Genomic DNA, 16,743 nt, shown 5'->3' on the forward strand with positions numbered 1-16,743 from the left:
CAGCACAATTGGAAGAGCGTAGTCAATGTCACTGAACTGTGCATGTAGAAATTTCTGAAATGGTGTATCTTTGGCTATGTGTATTTTCACCAAAAAAAGAAAAAAAAGGTTGAGAAGTTAGAGGGTTAACATGTTGTGGGGTTGTTAACCAATGTCATAATTATAACAACATGTGTACTACTGTTTCATGAGAAACTGTATGTTCTGTAAGCCTTCACCTGAAGTACAATAAAATATAAAAAAAAAAAGTGCAGGTAATAAAATGAAATTTGGAATGTTTATTTTTCAAAACACTACCATTTTAATAAATACTCTTGTGCATGCCAGGTTCTGCTGCCAGCATCTCAGCTAATATATCTTCTGTATCTTATAAATCTGATCATCAATTTCGTGGAAAACTGGGCAGTTTTAGGGGGCAAAATCTGAACCTCTCTGAAGGAATGGGAAAGTATGGAGGCTCTAATATGACAAGATAAATATTTCTTGATTCAGTTTAGAATTACTCCATTTATTTTCTCAGATGTTTCATCAAAAATTCCTAAAAAGGAACATTCGTAAGACTACACAAATGAGTAGTGACAGGAATTGCATGTAATTTTGGTCCATAACAACATGTCCTGCTCATCATTACGAATGCTGTTGGTAACTGTCGTATCTGTTATTTTTTCGTTTGTATTAACATGAGTAAATTCAACAAAATCCACAAAAATTAATTTATCCCTTTTGAGATAATTAATCTTAAGAGCAAACTAAACATACCTTGAATATGGCTGCATCTCATAAAGACAGGAGTTTTCACTTTGGAATTGAAATAGTTTATTAGATAATTGTAGGAATACTAGTAATAATACTTCCAAGAAGTTAAATAGTATGTATATAATGTATATATATCAATTATTATATATATGTAAGTGTATATATATATACACACACACCCCCACTAATATGTCAAGAAAGTTGATGTTAGGCTTATAATTTATAGTTTGAGACCATAAATCACTTGTTTTAAAGTTAGGGTACATACATTGCATATGGTTTATTCTGGGCAGTGTTTCCTGAAGTAGGGGGGTTGGGTAGAGAACTAAAATAAGTAATAATTAACATAGCAATGATTTTTGTTACGTTTATGTATAACAAATTGAATTTTTGCCTCATTTCTGAATTACTTAAATTTGTTTGGTGTATTGTAATGACACATGGGCACTTGATTGTTTTATTTCTTTCAGAGTTTATATACGTGGGCACGGGGTTAGTTGTAGTACAGTGCTTGATCTTTGAGCGCCCTTTCCTCATTAGGTGTCTCAGGTTGCCAGTGTTAGAATCCCAAATACTTTGTTGAACAGACTACCTGTCCATACAGGAGCTGCATTGTTGTATAGCCTCATTCCTTCCGATGGGTGTGGAGCAGGATTAAAGCACACTTTATAGGGGTTCTAATTGTAGATGCCTAATTGACTTGATGAATAGTAAGTGCTTGAAATTTAAACACACACACACACACACACAAACCTGTTTCAGAGCTGATCTGCATGACAGAACAAATGCCTCGCAGGTGTTGAATGCTTATAGATAAAAGAACAGTCTTTCCATATTTCCCAAGAATTTTCTTTTGAAGTTTATATGGATTTTCTGTCTCATTGTTTCTTTTCTTAAAATGGTTCATGGCAAGAATCCATTTCATCTTTGGCTGAACTTTTCACTTCTGAAGGCAGACCTCAGTTTTAGAAGTTGACCAAAATTAAAAGCAAGAAAATTTGTCAGCAGATAAAGTTTACACACTTTATGGAAGGAAATAAGAGAGAAAAAACTGTTGACTCCAGTCTTTGGCCTAGTAGGGTCACAAATTCTTCTTTTCTTAATTTGTCAAGAATGAGTTCATGCTTTACTAAGTACTTTCAAGGTTTCAAGAGTTACTCGTCATCACCTGAAAAAGAAGGAAACTGCTCAGGCTAGGAAATTGACGGATGGAAACAATTTTAGAAAATGAAAAGATTCTACCAGTATTACATGTATTCATTTGTGTACATGTGTCCTTAGTTCTGTGCAGTTTTATCACCTATAGATTCGTGTTGCCACCACCAAGGATCCTGTGTGCCACCCTTTTAAATCCCCAGCCCACCTACCTCCCACCCTACTCCTCCAACCTCTGGCCACCAATAGTCTGTCTCTCTCCCTATCATTTTATCATTTCAAGAATGTTATATAAGTGGAGTCTATAGTATGCAACCTTTTGAGATTGGCTGTTTTCACTCAGCATGATTAAATTCCCTTGAGATCCATCTAAGTTGTTTCACATATCAATAGTTGTTCTTTTTTGTTGCTGAGTAGTATTCTACAGCATGAATATATCATAGTTTAACAAGTCACCCATTAAAGGACTTTGGGTTGTTTCTAGTGTTTGGCTGTTAGGAGTAAAGCTACTATGAATATTTATTTACAGGTTTATTCATAAAGTTTATTTACTCAGATTGTAGGCCGTAGAAATAAGGGTAAAATGTGCTATATCATTTGAACATTTCCCGGATGTGAACGTGTTAACATCCAAAAAATTCTCTGGGGCCTTTATTTTCCACAATGTCTGGGTTTCCTGGCATTCAATCATTATCACCCAAGGACAATAAGGAGAGGTGACTTTCCCTATCAGTATATGTGTGACTTTTAACCTAACTCCTACTTAGCACTGTGGGGGATGGTAGGGAAACGATAGGTTAGTTTTTTAAAACTCTTACTTGTGTAGTAATTATGTTGTTCAAAACATTGTCCTAAATTAAACAGATAGTGAGAAATCCTGTTCTTAGAAATGACAGATTTACTAATGTTTCTATACATAACTACATGGAAAGCTTTTCTAAATTTATAACTTATTAGAATCCATAGATAAGCTACCAAAGACAAAAAAAAAACTTTGATTTTTTTTTTTTTTAAATAAATCAGTCAACTAATAACTATTTATTGGGAACTAACTCTGCCTCAAATAAGAGAAATTCTTGACTAAGTGTAGAACTTTTAAACTTTCTAGGCAATTTTTTTATGGTAAAAAAATATATAACATAAAATTTGCCATTGTAACCATTTTTATGTGTACAATTCAGTGACAGTAATTATCAGTGTTGTGCAACCATTACCACTCTTTATTTCCTAAACTTCTTCATCACCCCAAAGTGAGGCCCAGTACCCATTAAGTAATAGCTTCTTACTGCCCCTGGTCACCAGTAACCCAGGTGCTTCTGGGTGGACTAGAACCTCCAAACTTTTGGTTAGCAGCCAAGCATGTTAACCAGTTGCACCACCCAGGGAGTCCATAATACATATTGCTAAATTGCTTTCCAAAACAATTGTACCAGTACTCCAGCGAAGTATGGGAATATAGTTTTAAAACACTTTTTTTCAACACTAGGAATTATGATTTTTAAAATTTTGCTAATTGTTTTGGTTTGCATTTGTTTAGTTGTAAATGATATTGACTGCATTTTCATATTTGTTTAATGACAATTAGAAATGTTGCCCTATTTTGTCCATATTCTTCCTTACTTTCTTTACAGTAACTACCTGAGTCTCTAGGCATTGGTTCTCTTAATGGTTTTTGGTTTTTTCTCTTACTGTTTTTATGTCAGACTCAATTGTTAGCTGTTGTCAAGTCAGCCCCCAGCTCATGGCAGCTCCATGCACAACGGACCAAAACCCTGCCCGTTCCTGCACCATCACCATGATTGGTTGGGGATTGGACTTTTGTGATCCATAGGGTTTTCATTGGCTGATTTTCAGAAGTAGATCACCAGGCCTTTCTTCTTAGTCTGGAAGCTCTACTGAAACCTGTTTAGCATCATAGCAATACATAAGCCACCACTGACAGACTATGCATGAGGTACATTGGCCGGGAATCAAACTCAGGTCTCCTGCTTGGAAGGCGAGAATTCTACCACTGCGCTCATCAGAATCAATTAAAATTAAAAAAATGTAACATATCTTGAGATACAATGCTAGTGCCCTTGTTAAGTACTTTGTAAGCAATTTTGCTCCAGGTCAAGGACTTCCTGTCATATTTTAGTTTAATCCCAGAAGACTTGAGCTTAAATAAGCACTGTTGCTGTTAGCAAATACATAGGCTGTGTTAGGACGTAGACCTTCGTTTATAGTATGCCCTGATTATATGCTTACCCCTGCTATTAGAAAGGAAATAACTCACGGTAGGTGGGTTACTACTTGGTTGTCATATGATAGACCAAAAGCAGTAATGTTGCAGATATACTTTTAAGACCTGAGGGTAACAAGTAAAGGGAAATGCACTCTCTTCCAACTAATAGGGCCTGGTTCATTAATCAGAGGCTAGACTGAAGTGACTTAATAGTGTAGCATTAGATTCACAAAAGAACTTAAATCCACTGCTATAGAAACAGTAAATTGTGTAAATAAAATACTCTGATTTTTTTTCTTTTTATTTGCAGGTTTACAATTAAAAGTAACCAAACTGAAAAAGGAACGAATTTTGTAAGTATCAGTATATAACAGTGATATCTTATTTATGAGGTAATTGACATATTAGACCTGAATTTCTTATTTATAAGGAAATTAGCTTTACTTAGTGTGTCTTGTGTAATTGACAGTGATTTTAAAAATTCTAAAGTAAAATGTGTAACTTTGTAATTGTAAGAATATCCTTAGTTAATATTTGTGTATATATTTATATTTTAATAGAATTTATATATACACATAAAATATTTTTCCATAAAGTATTTATTGAGGCTAAAACTGATTTGTAAACTCATTTTGATGGATCTGTCGACAGCATTCTTTCCTCAGCTAAGATTAACACCTAGAATTGAAGATACTACAAGAAGGGGAATACAGTAATTCTGGGATTCTAAATTCATTTAAGAAACAGAAATTAAATGGGTATTCTGAGACTCCTTGTAAGTAGTTTGAAATTACCAGAGAACTCCCTGAATTGTTTTAGTTGTTAAGCCTGTGATCAGATCTGATTTTCTAAGTTAGGAGCAGATTTTACGCATGATCTTTAGAGTTCCCTACTCAGGAATCTGAGTCAGATTTCGTAGTAGAATATAGGTACCCATAACAAAAATTAATATCATTGTGACTAGTAATAATTGGATTTGCTTTATGGTACATACCCATGGGCCTCAGTTACTCTATGTTTGTAAAGCTTCCAAGGCTGTAACAGAAAGCTAGTTACTGATCCCTCACCAGGACGCACCCAATTGTTTTCTCCATTAATAATCTGAAAATGGGAAGTTTTTCTTCATACCTGGAAAGTCATGTTTGGAAATAGATTCAGAAATATGAAATCATAATTTTTTAAAATGGTTTTATTTAAAAATAATAATTTTATGAGTCTTCTTAATTAGGAACACTTTTAAATACTTTGCAGTATTCAAAGTGTACATGTTCCTACCTTAAAGATGTTATTTTAAACGTCCTTAACCATAAAATAACCCATTTCTGTGTTTAGTTCCCCCCATGAGAAGATGTTTCTTTACTTTTAGAGGAAATTTAATAAGCCATTTCTAAGTAGTATATTTAGAATGTATATTTTATTAGTTAGAATATTTTCTGAAAAACAAACAAAAGTGGCTTTTACAGCAAGGAAAAATGTATGTTTTCACATAGAAGGCCTAAAGTAGAAAGAATCTGTTGTTGTGTGCCATCAAGTCAATCCCGACTCATAGTAACCCTATAGGACAGAATAGAGCTACCCTCTGGGGTTTTCTAGGGTGAAATCTTTATGGAGGCAGATCATCAGGTCTGTATTCCTATGGAGTGGCTATTGGGTTCAAACCGTTGACCTTTTGATTAGCAGCCGAGTGCTTTAACAATGGGAGTTGGCTAATTCAGTGACTCAGCAACATCATCAAAGAGCCAGGTTATTTCTGTCTTCCTTGCCATTCTTAGTGTTCTGGCTTACCCTCTTAGTCTTGACCCCCTGCAGAATAGCAAGATGACCATCATTCTAGCCATTAAGTGCAGAACATCCAAAGGCAGAAAAGAAGCTATCCCTTCCTTGTGTCCCTTGCTACGAATGTATGTAAGTTTACCAGAAGCAGTCCCCAGCAGACTCCCCCTAACTCATTGACTATAAATGTTTTGTGCTTATTCCTGAACAATAAGGGGCAAAGGGCATTGAATTAATATAAGTGACTTAGGTAATAAAGATTCTGAAACTGCTTTATGTGTATTCTAGGATTGAGCAAATAATTATATTGTAGATAATGTCAGCCAGGTCATTCTCACTGTCAGGAAAGGTACAAATAGCAAAGGGGGAAGGCTAGAATGAATCCTATGCTGCTGGATAGGAATTTGAGTTACTAGTTGTCTTAGTCATCTAGTGCTGCTCTAACAGAAATACCACCAGTGGATGGCTTTAACAAAGATAAATTTATTCTGTCACAGTCCAGTAGGCTACAAGTCCAAATTCAGGGCATCAGCTCCAAGGGAAGGCTTCAAGTCCAAATTCAGGGCATCAGCTCCAAGGAAGGCTTCAAGTCCAAATTCAGGGCATCAGCTCCAAGGGAAGGCTTCAAGTCCAAATTCAGGGCATCAGCTCCAGGGGAAGGCTTCAAGTCCAAATTCAGGGCATCAGCTCCAGGGGAAGGCTTCAAGTCCAAATTCAGGGCATCAGCTCCAGGGGAAGGCTTTCTCTGTTGGCTCTGGAGGAAGGTCCTCGTCGTCATCAATCTTCCCCTGGACTAGGAGCTTCTCTGCACAGGAACCTCAGGTCCAAAGGACGCACTCTGCTCCTGGCACTGCTTTCTTGGTGGTATGAGTTCCCCCTTCTCTGCTTGCTTCCCTTTCCTTTTATCTCTTGTAAAAGAGGTAAAAGGTGGTGCAGGCCACACCCTAGGGAAATTCCCTTTACATTGATCAGGGATGTGACCTGGGTAAGGGTGGTGTTACAGTCCCACCCTAATCCTCTTTAACATAAAATTACAATCACAAAATGGAGGCCAACCACACAATTCTGGGAATCATGGCCCAGCCAAATTTTGGGGGACATAATTCAAACCATGACACTAGTATTAACTCGTGGTTTTTAATATATAGATAGGAAAATATATATATTTATGTGTTATTGTGTGTGAGGACATGCATGTATTTCCTAGACTTGGTCCTTTGAGGACCTGGAAGCAATTACACCTCAGTAGCAATAAGCCCATCTAGAACCCACATCTTGATTTGTGAACAGTGTTCCCCAATAAAAGGAATCAAGCCTCCTTGGATAAATGGCTAATTCAAAGGTTGGGGTCCAGAAGATACAAGATGGCATCTTTTGGTCCCAGAAAATAAGGAAGTGCTCAAAAATGATATGGGCTTGTTGAAAAGATAGAGAAGGCAACTGGAAAAAATTCCTAATGGCAAAATCTAGGACAACTTGAGCAATGAAACAATAATAATAGTAATGAATTATAACCCATAGAATAAAATAAACATGAGTCTTTAGTGATAAATACATAAATAAAAGAGAAGGGACAGCTCTTACTTAGTGTAATTCCAATTAATAAATGTAGAAAGAATGATGAAAATAGAAAACCACTGTTTGGCACACATGACAGCGATAATTGTTGCAGGCAGGAGTCATCCATGGAGGCTGAAATTGATGGATGAAAGTAAAATGAGAACCAGAAATTTGCATAGCCTTAAAGTCTCTCCCCACAAGATCTTATGAATTACAAAGGGAAAAATAGTAACATTACAGTAGAGAAAATTGACAAACTCCACCTCGATCAAAAGATCAAAGTTAACATCATTAGTGATGATCTATGTCAACCTCATATACCTCCTAATATGATGGACTGTGAAAGGCACAACAACACTTCTGTCATATTTTTGCCCAAAATATAACTCAAATGTAATAATGAGGAAGCTTCAGACAAACCCAAATTGAAGGAGAGTCTACGAAATAACTGGCAGTGCTTTTCAAAGGTGTAAAATGTCATGAAAAACAAAGATGGAGAAACTATCCTGGACTGGAGGAGACACAACGGTTAAATGCAGTGTAGAATCCTGGATGCTCCTGAACCAGAAAAATAATATTACAGGGACAATTGGTAAACTTTGAATTTGGTCTGTAGAGTAGTTAATAACATTGTATCAATATTGATTTCCTGGTTTTAATCATTGTGCTATGACAATGCAAGATCCTAGGAAGCTGGATGATAGGTATACAGGTACTCTTTGTTCTATGTTTATAACTTATTTGTAAGTCTGAAATTAATTCAAAATGAATTGTTAAAAAATGAGAAAAATTTTTTACTTTTTAAAAAATTTCAGCCCCTGGGTCTAGAGAGAGACTCAGATTCTCCCCAAGCGTTGTTGGATATTGAGCAATCTTGAAAAATGATTCTTTTAGCAAGGAATAGGAAGGAAATGACTGTTGGGTAGGCAACCAGAAATGTCTGCTGCAGATAGACTAGCCTGTAGCTCAGAGAGTAGTAGCCAGTGCAGCGCCTGAGGCGTGATTTCCTGCTGTGGCACCAAACAGACTTCAGATTTTATTTTGTGTCTGCGGGCAATGGGGATTTTAAAAACTTTGTAGGCTTTTAAGGCACTTTAATTCATATTGATGGTATTACCTTACGCTCATGTATCTTAGAACTATCTGAATGGTTCCAGAAGAAAACCCTTTATGTATAGATTCCCCCTAAAGTAAAAATTACTCCAAAAATGAGTATAATGAAATTACATCAGCTGGGTGAGGAAAATAGAACCATTTTTTTGGTTAATAAGTAAAATTTCTCTTTTTCTATACAGTTGAAATAAAAAAAAAGCATTTTTGTTTTTAGTAATAAGTAGGCTTTTTTCTTCAGTGGCGAAAATATTAGAGTGATTTGAGGTTTAAAATCATGAAATACAGTTATCATTTTATCTTCCTTTTTGTTTATAGCTAGCTAGTGATGATTGCTATTAAAAAAAAAAAAAGAAAACTCTTTGCCTTCGAGTTAATTCTGACTCATAGCAACCCTAGGACAGAGGAGAACTGCTGCTCTGTAGGGTTTCCAAGGCTCTATATCTTCACTGAAGCAGAGTGCCACATCTTTCTCCTGTGGAGCAGCTGGTGGGTTTGAACCACTAGCCTTTCTGTTTGTAGCCAGAGTGCTTAACCACTGTGCCAGCAGGGCTTTTTGATGGTTGCTGTAAGCATTAATTAGATGAGGACTATCAATAACTTGCTATGATAATATATACCAAACTAGATAGCTATATTACTGTTTGTTGGCGATGTTCTACAAGTCTTTCCTTTTATGTATAGTAACCCTGTATAGGAGTTCTTGTTCCCTCTGACCTTTTCTGATACCAAAGGTTTAATGTTTCATAGTTGATTAGTAGACAATGAGCTCTTTATATTGTATCTTGGTTCAGTGTTGAAGTTAATCTTATCAATGCTAGATTAACAACCATTGATTAGAATGACTCCTTTAGAGCCAAAATGTTGGTTACTTTAAAGAAACAATACTAAAACCCATAGAGCATTGTGATTGCTGTTTGATTATACATTTTAAGGTACATTCACTACATGTTTTTGAAGGAACTTAGTTTTTTAAAAATGAATTCTTCATGTAGGCCTAGTAATAGCTTTATTTTCTAAAATATTACTATTTTAAATGATAGATTTATAGTTATAAAATAGTATTTTGTCTTAGTTTATTTCAGAATAATTTCTTACTTTTCCTGTAGATTGAATGGTGAGATATAATTAGAAATTACCTAGATTTGCTTATTAAAAACATACTTTTATAACTTGAGACTGTTAATGCAAAATGTACTTCTCCACACCTATAACCAAATAAACCAAAAAAACCCATTGCCATTGAGTCAATTCCGACTCACAGTGACCCTACAGGACAGAGGAGAACTGCCCCCAGGGAGTTTCCAAGGAGTGCCTGGTGGATTCAGACTGCCAGCCTTTTGGTTAGCAGCCGTAACTCTTAACCACTACGCCACCAGGGTTTCCTATAACCAAATAGTCATATGAAAAAACTTCTTAAATTTGTAATTGTCTGTTGAATGTTACTTCTTCAGAAATTACCTAAAACACCTATGAATATTAAAGAAAATAAACTAGAAGAACACCTGGTTAATAAGTAGCTGATAATAATGCCTTCATTGTATAGTTTACAGAGTCATTTGATCTTCATAGCAACCTTTTAATATATATTTTAATTACTCTGTAGCTTTGTACCTCAGGTAGCTTTAGTATATACATTTTGGAAGCACAAGTAACTAAATTCCCTGAGTAATCAGAGACTTAAAGGAATACTTATTTTACCCTCCCCAGAGTAAATTAATTAGGTCTTTGCATTGTGGGACCAGGAACTAGGGTTCTCTTATTTTACCATATCCCTCCTCTCCAGTATAGTTTATAATATACAGTCAAGGCACCATAACCGTCAGGATGTCTTATCTCTAAATTGTTGGAATAGCTGTATTTCAAAGATATCCCAGTCCTTAGGGATTCCCACCTGGAAGAAACAGATAGAAAAGGAATCAATATACTGTATTTGTGTATCACATAATTGTCTCATACCTGTGTTTGGATAGTAGTCAAGTTGTCTCTGCTAATGTTTTCCTTTTACACAGATTCATTTATAAAATTGAACATGTAGAAAGGTCGACCATTCAATATTGTGAGCTTATTTGAAAAATTATACTTAAGCCTAGTTGATTGTTTTAACCTGCTTGTGGATATGGACTATGTCTGTTTTTACCAATGAATACCCAGTACTTACCAACTAACTGAATGTCTTTATGTTAGTGAATCTGATCGTGCTGTTTACCTGCTGTCTTAGTTTCCTAGGGCTTCTGTAACACAAATACTACAAGTGGATGGCTTTAAAGAACAGAGATTTATTTTCTCACAGTTTTGGAGCTAAAAGTCACAACCAGGATCTTGACAGTGTCAATTCCTTCCTTGTCTATTGCCCCAGGCCTTGGTTCCTTGACTTGTAGAGGATCCTCACATGTTGTCTTGTCTTCTCCCATTAAACATACATCTGCGTCTAATCTGCTCCTTTATAACTCCCAAGTGGTTAGATTTAGGGCACACTCTACACTGATATGGTCTCATTAGCAAAATAAAGAAAACCCTACTTCCAAACAGGATTATATCCACAGTTATAGGGGTTGGATTCCAAACACATATTTTGGGGGAACATAATTCAGTCTTTATACCTGCCATTATTTATAGTGTTAAAAACAGTAACTGCTTTATTTTCCAGTGAGGAAATATAAAGATGAATTTACTATAATCAGTCATCCAGCTTTGTAGCACTTAAGAAAATTCCATTTTTAGCTGCTGAGAAATTTTAAAATTCTAAAGTACAACTACCTACCTACAAATAAGCCCTTGTTTTATTTTAAAATATTTTTTAAATTAAAGAATTCCAAAGGGGAAAAAAAATATCCTGCAGAATATACAGGACTATTTTCATAGTCTTGGTTTCTTATCACAGATAAAAGCAAAAACCAAACCCGTTGCCATCAAGTTGATTCCGACTCATAGCGACCCTATAGGACAGACTAGAACTGCCCCACAGGGTTTCCAAGGGGTGCCTGGTGGATTCAAACTACCAACCTTTTGGTTAGCAGCCAAACTCTTAACCACTACGCCGTCAGGGTTCACAGACAAGTTTCTTTCTAGAGAGTATAGCTTGAACATATATTGTTTTCTCCATTTTTTTTTTAGTCATGGTTGTCAAAAACCTAAACACAGAAAAATACCAAAAATTAGTATAACAGAAAGTATTTATTGTGAATAGATACAATTTGAATCAGGCAGCATCAACCCAGAAATTACCAGGAAGGTGCTCTGAGGAGGGATCACTGAAAACTGGTTATATAGGTCATTGTCATGTTAATTTCTCAGGTGATGGCATGAGAACACATGCAAGGTTCCAGGGTCAATAAGTTGTGGAAAACTGAGTCACCAAGGATATGTGTACATTTTCCATCAGACCCAGGGTCTCCTGCTCCTCGAAACTGGCTGCACATAGATAGTTCTCTAAAAGAGCCCAAGGCCCAAGACCAAACGGTCCCCGCTAAGCTGCTTACCAGGCTGTTGTTTGACCTGATGGTGACTTTAGGAAAACAGCTCAAGGTTCGGAAGGACACCTAAGGGCAGATGGCCTGAGTGGGTCACCCCAACTCCATGAACTCAGAAATCTGGATTGCAGGAGAATTAAAACGGTTTCTCATGGTAATTCCTATTTATCCTCCTATACTTCCTTACTTCCCCCCCCCCCCCCCCCATTTTGAGATGTGATTTTAAAATATGAGAAGCCTGGTGTATGTGGCCAGTGGGTGTGTCAAAGAGAGACAGAGAAGCTAGGGTCTATGGATTCTATCTCATTACAGTTACATTTTCATATATCAGATTTACCCAGTTTTACATGCCAGTTATATTTAAAATGTTTCATTACCTAAGAAAGACAGGAAGCCACCTACTAGGAAAATGATATGGAGTCTCTTGTAAAATGCTACCAATGGGATAGGTGCATTGAGATTGCCTTAGAGGTGAAGTTGGAGTTGAACAAGGTCCAAGGTAAACCTGTCTTACAGTGTATTCCACTTTTACTTGTTTCTTACATTGCATGACTGTTTTTTGCATTTTTTGGAATTCATCAATTTGCTTTCTTAAAGAGTTTGTTAAATTATTCCTACAATTAGTAGAAGCCCATTATGTTTACCACTGAGTTAGCATGAGTAAACAAATACTTTGATGCTATGAATCATTCTAAACAGAACATTGATAGAATATATATGAATGGGGAAAATCAGACATCTCATTACTATTGCAAAGTTGTATCTGTACTTTTGCTCATGATTTTTTATAAAACCTTTTTCTATACACTTTTCAGTCCTGAAAGGTGTGTATAATTCTTCAGTATGTGACTCTGAAATTTAATATTTCATTGCTAGTTTTTATAGTATAGATTATTTAGATTAAATACTAAATTTGAATTGGTATTGACATCTAGCAAGCTGTTTTTTTTAAAAACACAACTTTGTGTCCCCAAACAAGTTACTGATCTCGGTGATATTTGTTGAATACTCCCAAAATACGATCAGTGAAAAGCTGATGCTGCTTCTGAATTAAATACATTTTTCAGAGGTATTAGAAAATTTTTATTATTATTTTTTTTAAATGAGAAACCATCAAATTAACGAACTTCTTCTGTGTCCTGTTGTGTATAATTTCTGAATTTTCAGATGTCTTCATATTCTCTTGTAACTGTATTTATTGTATAGCAGGAGGCTATTGCTCTTGGATATTTTCTTCCTATCAATATCAACTACTCAACAAATATTTAATAAGTATGAGTTGGAATCAACTCAACGGCAACGAATTTGGTTTGGGTTTAGTTTATGGTAGGGAGAGCTGGTGGCGCAGTGGTTAAGAGATCGGCTGCTAACCAAAAGGTCAGCAGTTCAAACCACCAGCCGCTACTTGGAAACCCTATGGGGCAGTTCTCCTCTGTTCTATAGGGCTGCTATGAGTCAAAATCTAGTGGCAGTAGGTCTAGTTACAATGGTAAGGAGCCCTGGTGGCGCAGAGGTTAAAGCACTTGGCTACTAAAGAAAGGGTCAGTGGTGCAAATCTGCCACCCACTTTATGGGAGAAAGATGGTGCAGTCTGCTTCCCTTTCTTTCTACAAGGCACCATGTGAGTGAAGGACCAGATGGGCATATTTGTTATCAGTATACACAGTTATGCCGCTTTCTACTCTTAGTCGCAGGGCCCACCCGAAGACTATGAGTTTGGCCTTTTGAGCTGAAGTGGAGCTGCCTCTAAGACCTCAGTTCGTGTCTCCACCACATATCCTGTCTTGTGGCATCTTTATATAGAAAGCTACTGCGATCTGTATACATTTCTATCTCTGGGTCAGTCAAAGGAACATCTGAGAGATCTGGTCTGCTAGAATAAACTTTTTCAGTTATCTCTAGGCAGTCATGTGTGGTGGCATCTTCCGAAATAGACAGCAGTGTGGCAGGATTGAGGGAGGAGACAGCCTTCAGAACCAAGTTTGAGTTGTCTAACAAGATTGCCTGATATTTTCCCATCCATCCTGCCATGAGCCAAAAACCCCCCTTTTTTCCAAAAGAAGCAAAACTGTATGTGGTGTGTTTACTGTTACCTTTTGTCCAAGGGTGAATTTCTTGGCTTCCTGTAACAAGTCACATGTTGCAGCCATGGCTCGAAGACAAGGTGGCCATCCCCAGGCCATGTTGTCCAGCTGTTTTGAAAAATAGGCCACCGGTCACCTGGCTGGTCCCAGAGTTTGAGTTAGTGCCCCCACAGCAATTCCCTGTCTAAATATCAGTCCATTCAGTGGCAAATAGAGGCTGAGACTTGGAGTGTAGAGGAATACAAAAGAAGGCATCTTTCAAGCTCAGTACTGAAAACTAAGCACATTGACTGGGTGTAGTAACCAAGAGGGTATATGGGTTTGGCACAATTGGATGAATGTCCTCTACTATTTGGTTGATTTTTCTTAAGTCTTGAACAGACCAATAGTCTCGTCTCAGGTTTTAACACTGGTAAGATAGGGGTGTTGTACGGAAACTGGCAAAATTTTAAAAAGTCCGATTTTTATGTATCGATGCACCAATGGTGTGATCCCTTCCAAAGCTTCCTTGCAGAGGGGATATTGCCTCTGGTTTATAATAGTGCTCCAGGTTTTAAAGTAATTTTACCAGTGCAGCTGACTTGGCTTGTCCAGGCCTTTCTTATGCCTGGACCTCTGGATTCATCTTTTGTTGACTATGGAAAGGAATGCCACTAAGTCTCACTATTTCTTCTTGCAACAGTGTCACTTGCAAGGCGTATGCGTTTTCAGGCAGGATCTGTAGAAAATGGAAAGGAACAACTGTGTCATCCTCTTTAGGTTACTCTGATAAGGAGGATTGTGATTCTTCTAATTATACAAGTCGGGGGTAGAGAAAGGAGTATGTACTAACATTGTTCGTCCTTCAGCTGGAATTTTTCTCAGAGGGAAATTGCCCTGCCCAAGCCCCGGCAGTACCTTCACCGAAAACATTGCCCTGACGGGTGTGTGTAGGGGGAAGACCATACCCGATGAAGTCAGACTCTTACTTCCCGATTCCCTTCCTTCATCAGTTTCTCTCAAGTTGGCCGGACCAGAATCAGGCTCGGCCCTTTCTGTGGGGTACTCTGCGTCATGCCTCAACCCACCATGTCGGCTTCTACCGCACCTTCCCTATACGGCAGGGGGAGCCGAAGCAGTTATTGGGTCTATTCCCTATATGGCAGGGGGAGCCAAAGCAGTTATCCGGGCTATTCCTTCTAAGAGAGACCCTCCAGTAGGATTGAGGAAGCACTTTTGCCTTCTGCTTTCCCTGGAAAAGAACCTGGTTAGAGGGATTTAAAGTTTGATAGAGAGATATGAAGGCTTGAATATAGGGAACTTTGTCCCATTTTTTCCTACAAAACAAGCCAGCTGAAAAAGCATGCTGTAAGCCAAAGACCCATTTTGGAGCCAATGTTTCTGGTCCCCCAGCTGGTATTGGGGGGGGTCATACATTGTTATATAAGCATGTCATTTTCTTTCTTGTCATAGGCTCATAGCTATACCTCCTCCAGTTTGTTAGGATACAGCCTAGAGGAGATTTGGCTGGGATAGATGGGCCTCCCCCCATAATAGGTGTTTGTTTATGCATAAGCAGCATCAGTAACTGCTTTTCATGTACCTCAACAGCAACTGCATTTTGCAAAACCTCAGATTGAGTATTAATATAAATACAGCAGCATTTATCTATTAAGGCACAAACTTTCTTGAGAGACTAACAGGAAGGCTAATACTATTCTGTTTTGTAAAATCACAACTCAAATTTCAGACACTTCTCTGGTTATGATAGTTACAACTTTGCTAAGTTTACCAACAGAACTTCTAATTTAAGAGTTACAATATCTAAACCCATTAGTTAGATACTTCAGGAGAAAGGAAAATGATTTCTTATATCCAGAAAGTAGGACCTTAAAACATCAGCAATATTCTCACATAAAACCCATAGTTTCCTTTTGTTTACTCAGTCTTGTGTAGTTAATTTGTGCTCCATGTGATTCTGGATCAACCACAGTCTGTGAACTCATCATCTTCTGCATAAGAGTTCTGGAAATCTTGACTGAGTATAGTCACGGTCCTTTAGCAAGTCCAACATAGTCCATCTTTTTGTTGAGATATTTTGGTCAAACATTTTCAGCAGATCAGCCAAGTAAAAACTTACCTGCAGATGGCAAAACTTAGTATGGCCATGACTAATTCATAAAAATAATATTCTTAATAGTAAAAGACCTGATAGAAATTAATTACAAGCACAACGTAAAGGCCAGATGAAACCAGTTAAAAACTTGAGATAAAAATATTTCTGAATATAACCGTTAACCGTATTCAAAGAGCTTCAGATGTAATACATAATAATTTTGAGACAAATTACCATATAGTCAAGATATACCAAAAATATATCAAGATTATCAAATCTCTAAATACCTGAATTGTAATAAAAAAAACTTCCTAGGTAAATGATGAGTGTTCCCCAATCAAACCATTGGCTTTGATGATGCTAGATTCAAAGAGATAAAGGTGCAACCGAGTTAACAATAAAGAAATAGTAATATTATAGGTCACTGTGAAACAATATTTAAGTTATTTAACCAAAGTTCTTAAAGTAAAAACCTTAGCTTTCTTTTCTAAAAGCCATGCGGCTTAGTATTCA

At 36.9% G+C, this 16,743-nt stretch overlaps 1 protein-coding gene across 4 annotated transcripts in view; it reads left to right on the top strand.

Annotated features, from left to right (window-relative positions):
• The window catches only part of RBBP8 (RB binding protein 8, endonuclease), a 114,039-nt gene that overhangs the window by 13,275 nt on the left and 84,021 nt on the right, over positions 1-16,743 (top strand). For all 4 annotated transcript variants that reach the window (XM_023742054.1, XM_004387922.2, XM_023742056.1 and 1 more), the window contains one exon: positions 4,446-4,488. In XM_023742054.1, coding sequence (XP_023597822.1) covers positions 4,446-4,488 — 43 coding nt within the window. The remainder of the gene's footprint in view (positions 1-4,445; positions 4,489-16,743) is intronic.

Source organism: Trichechus manatus, unplaced genomic scaffold (genome assembly GCF_000243295.1).
Source record: "Trichechus manatus latirostris isolate Lorelei unplaced genomic scaffold, TriManLat1.0 scaffold00199, whole genome shotgun sequence".
In the NCBI taxonomy this organism is placed as follows: Eukaryota; Metazoa; Chordata; class Mammalia; order Sirenia; family Trichechidae; genus Trichechus; species Trichechus manatus.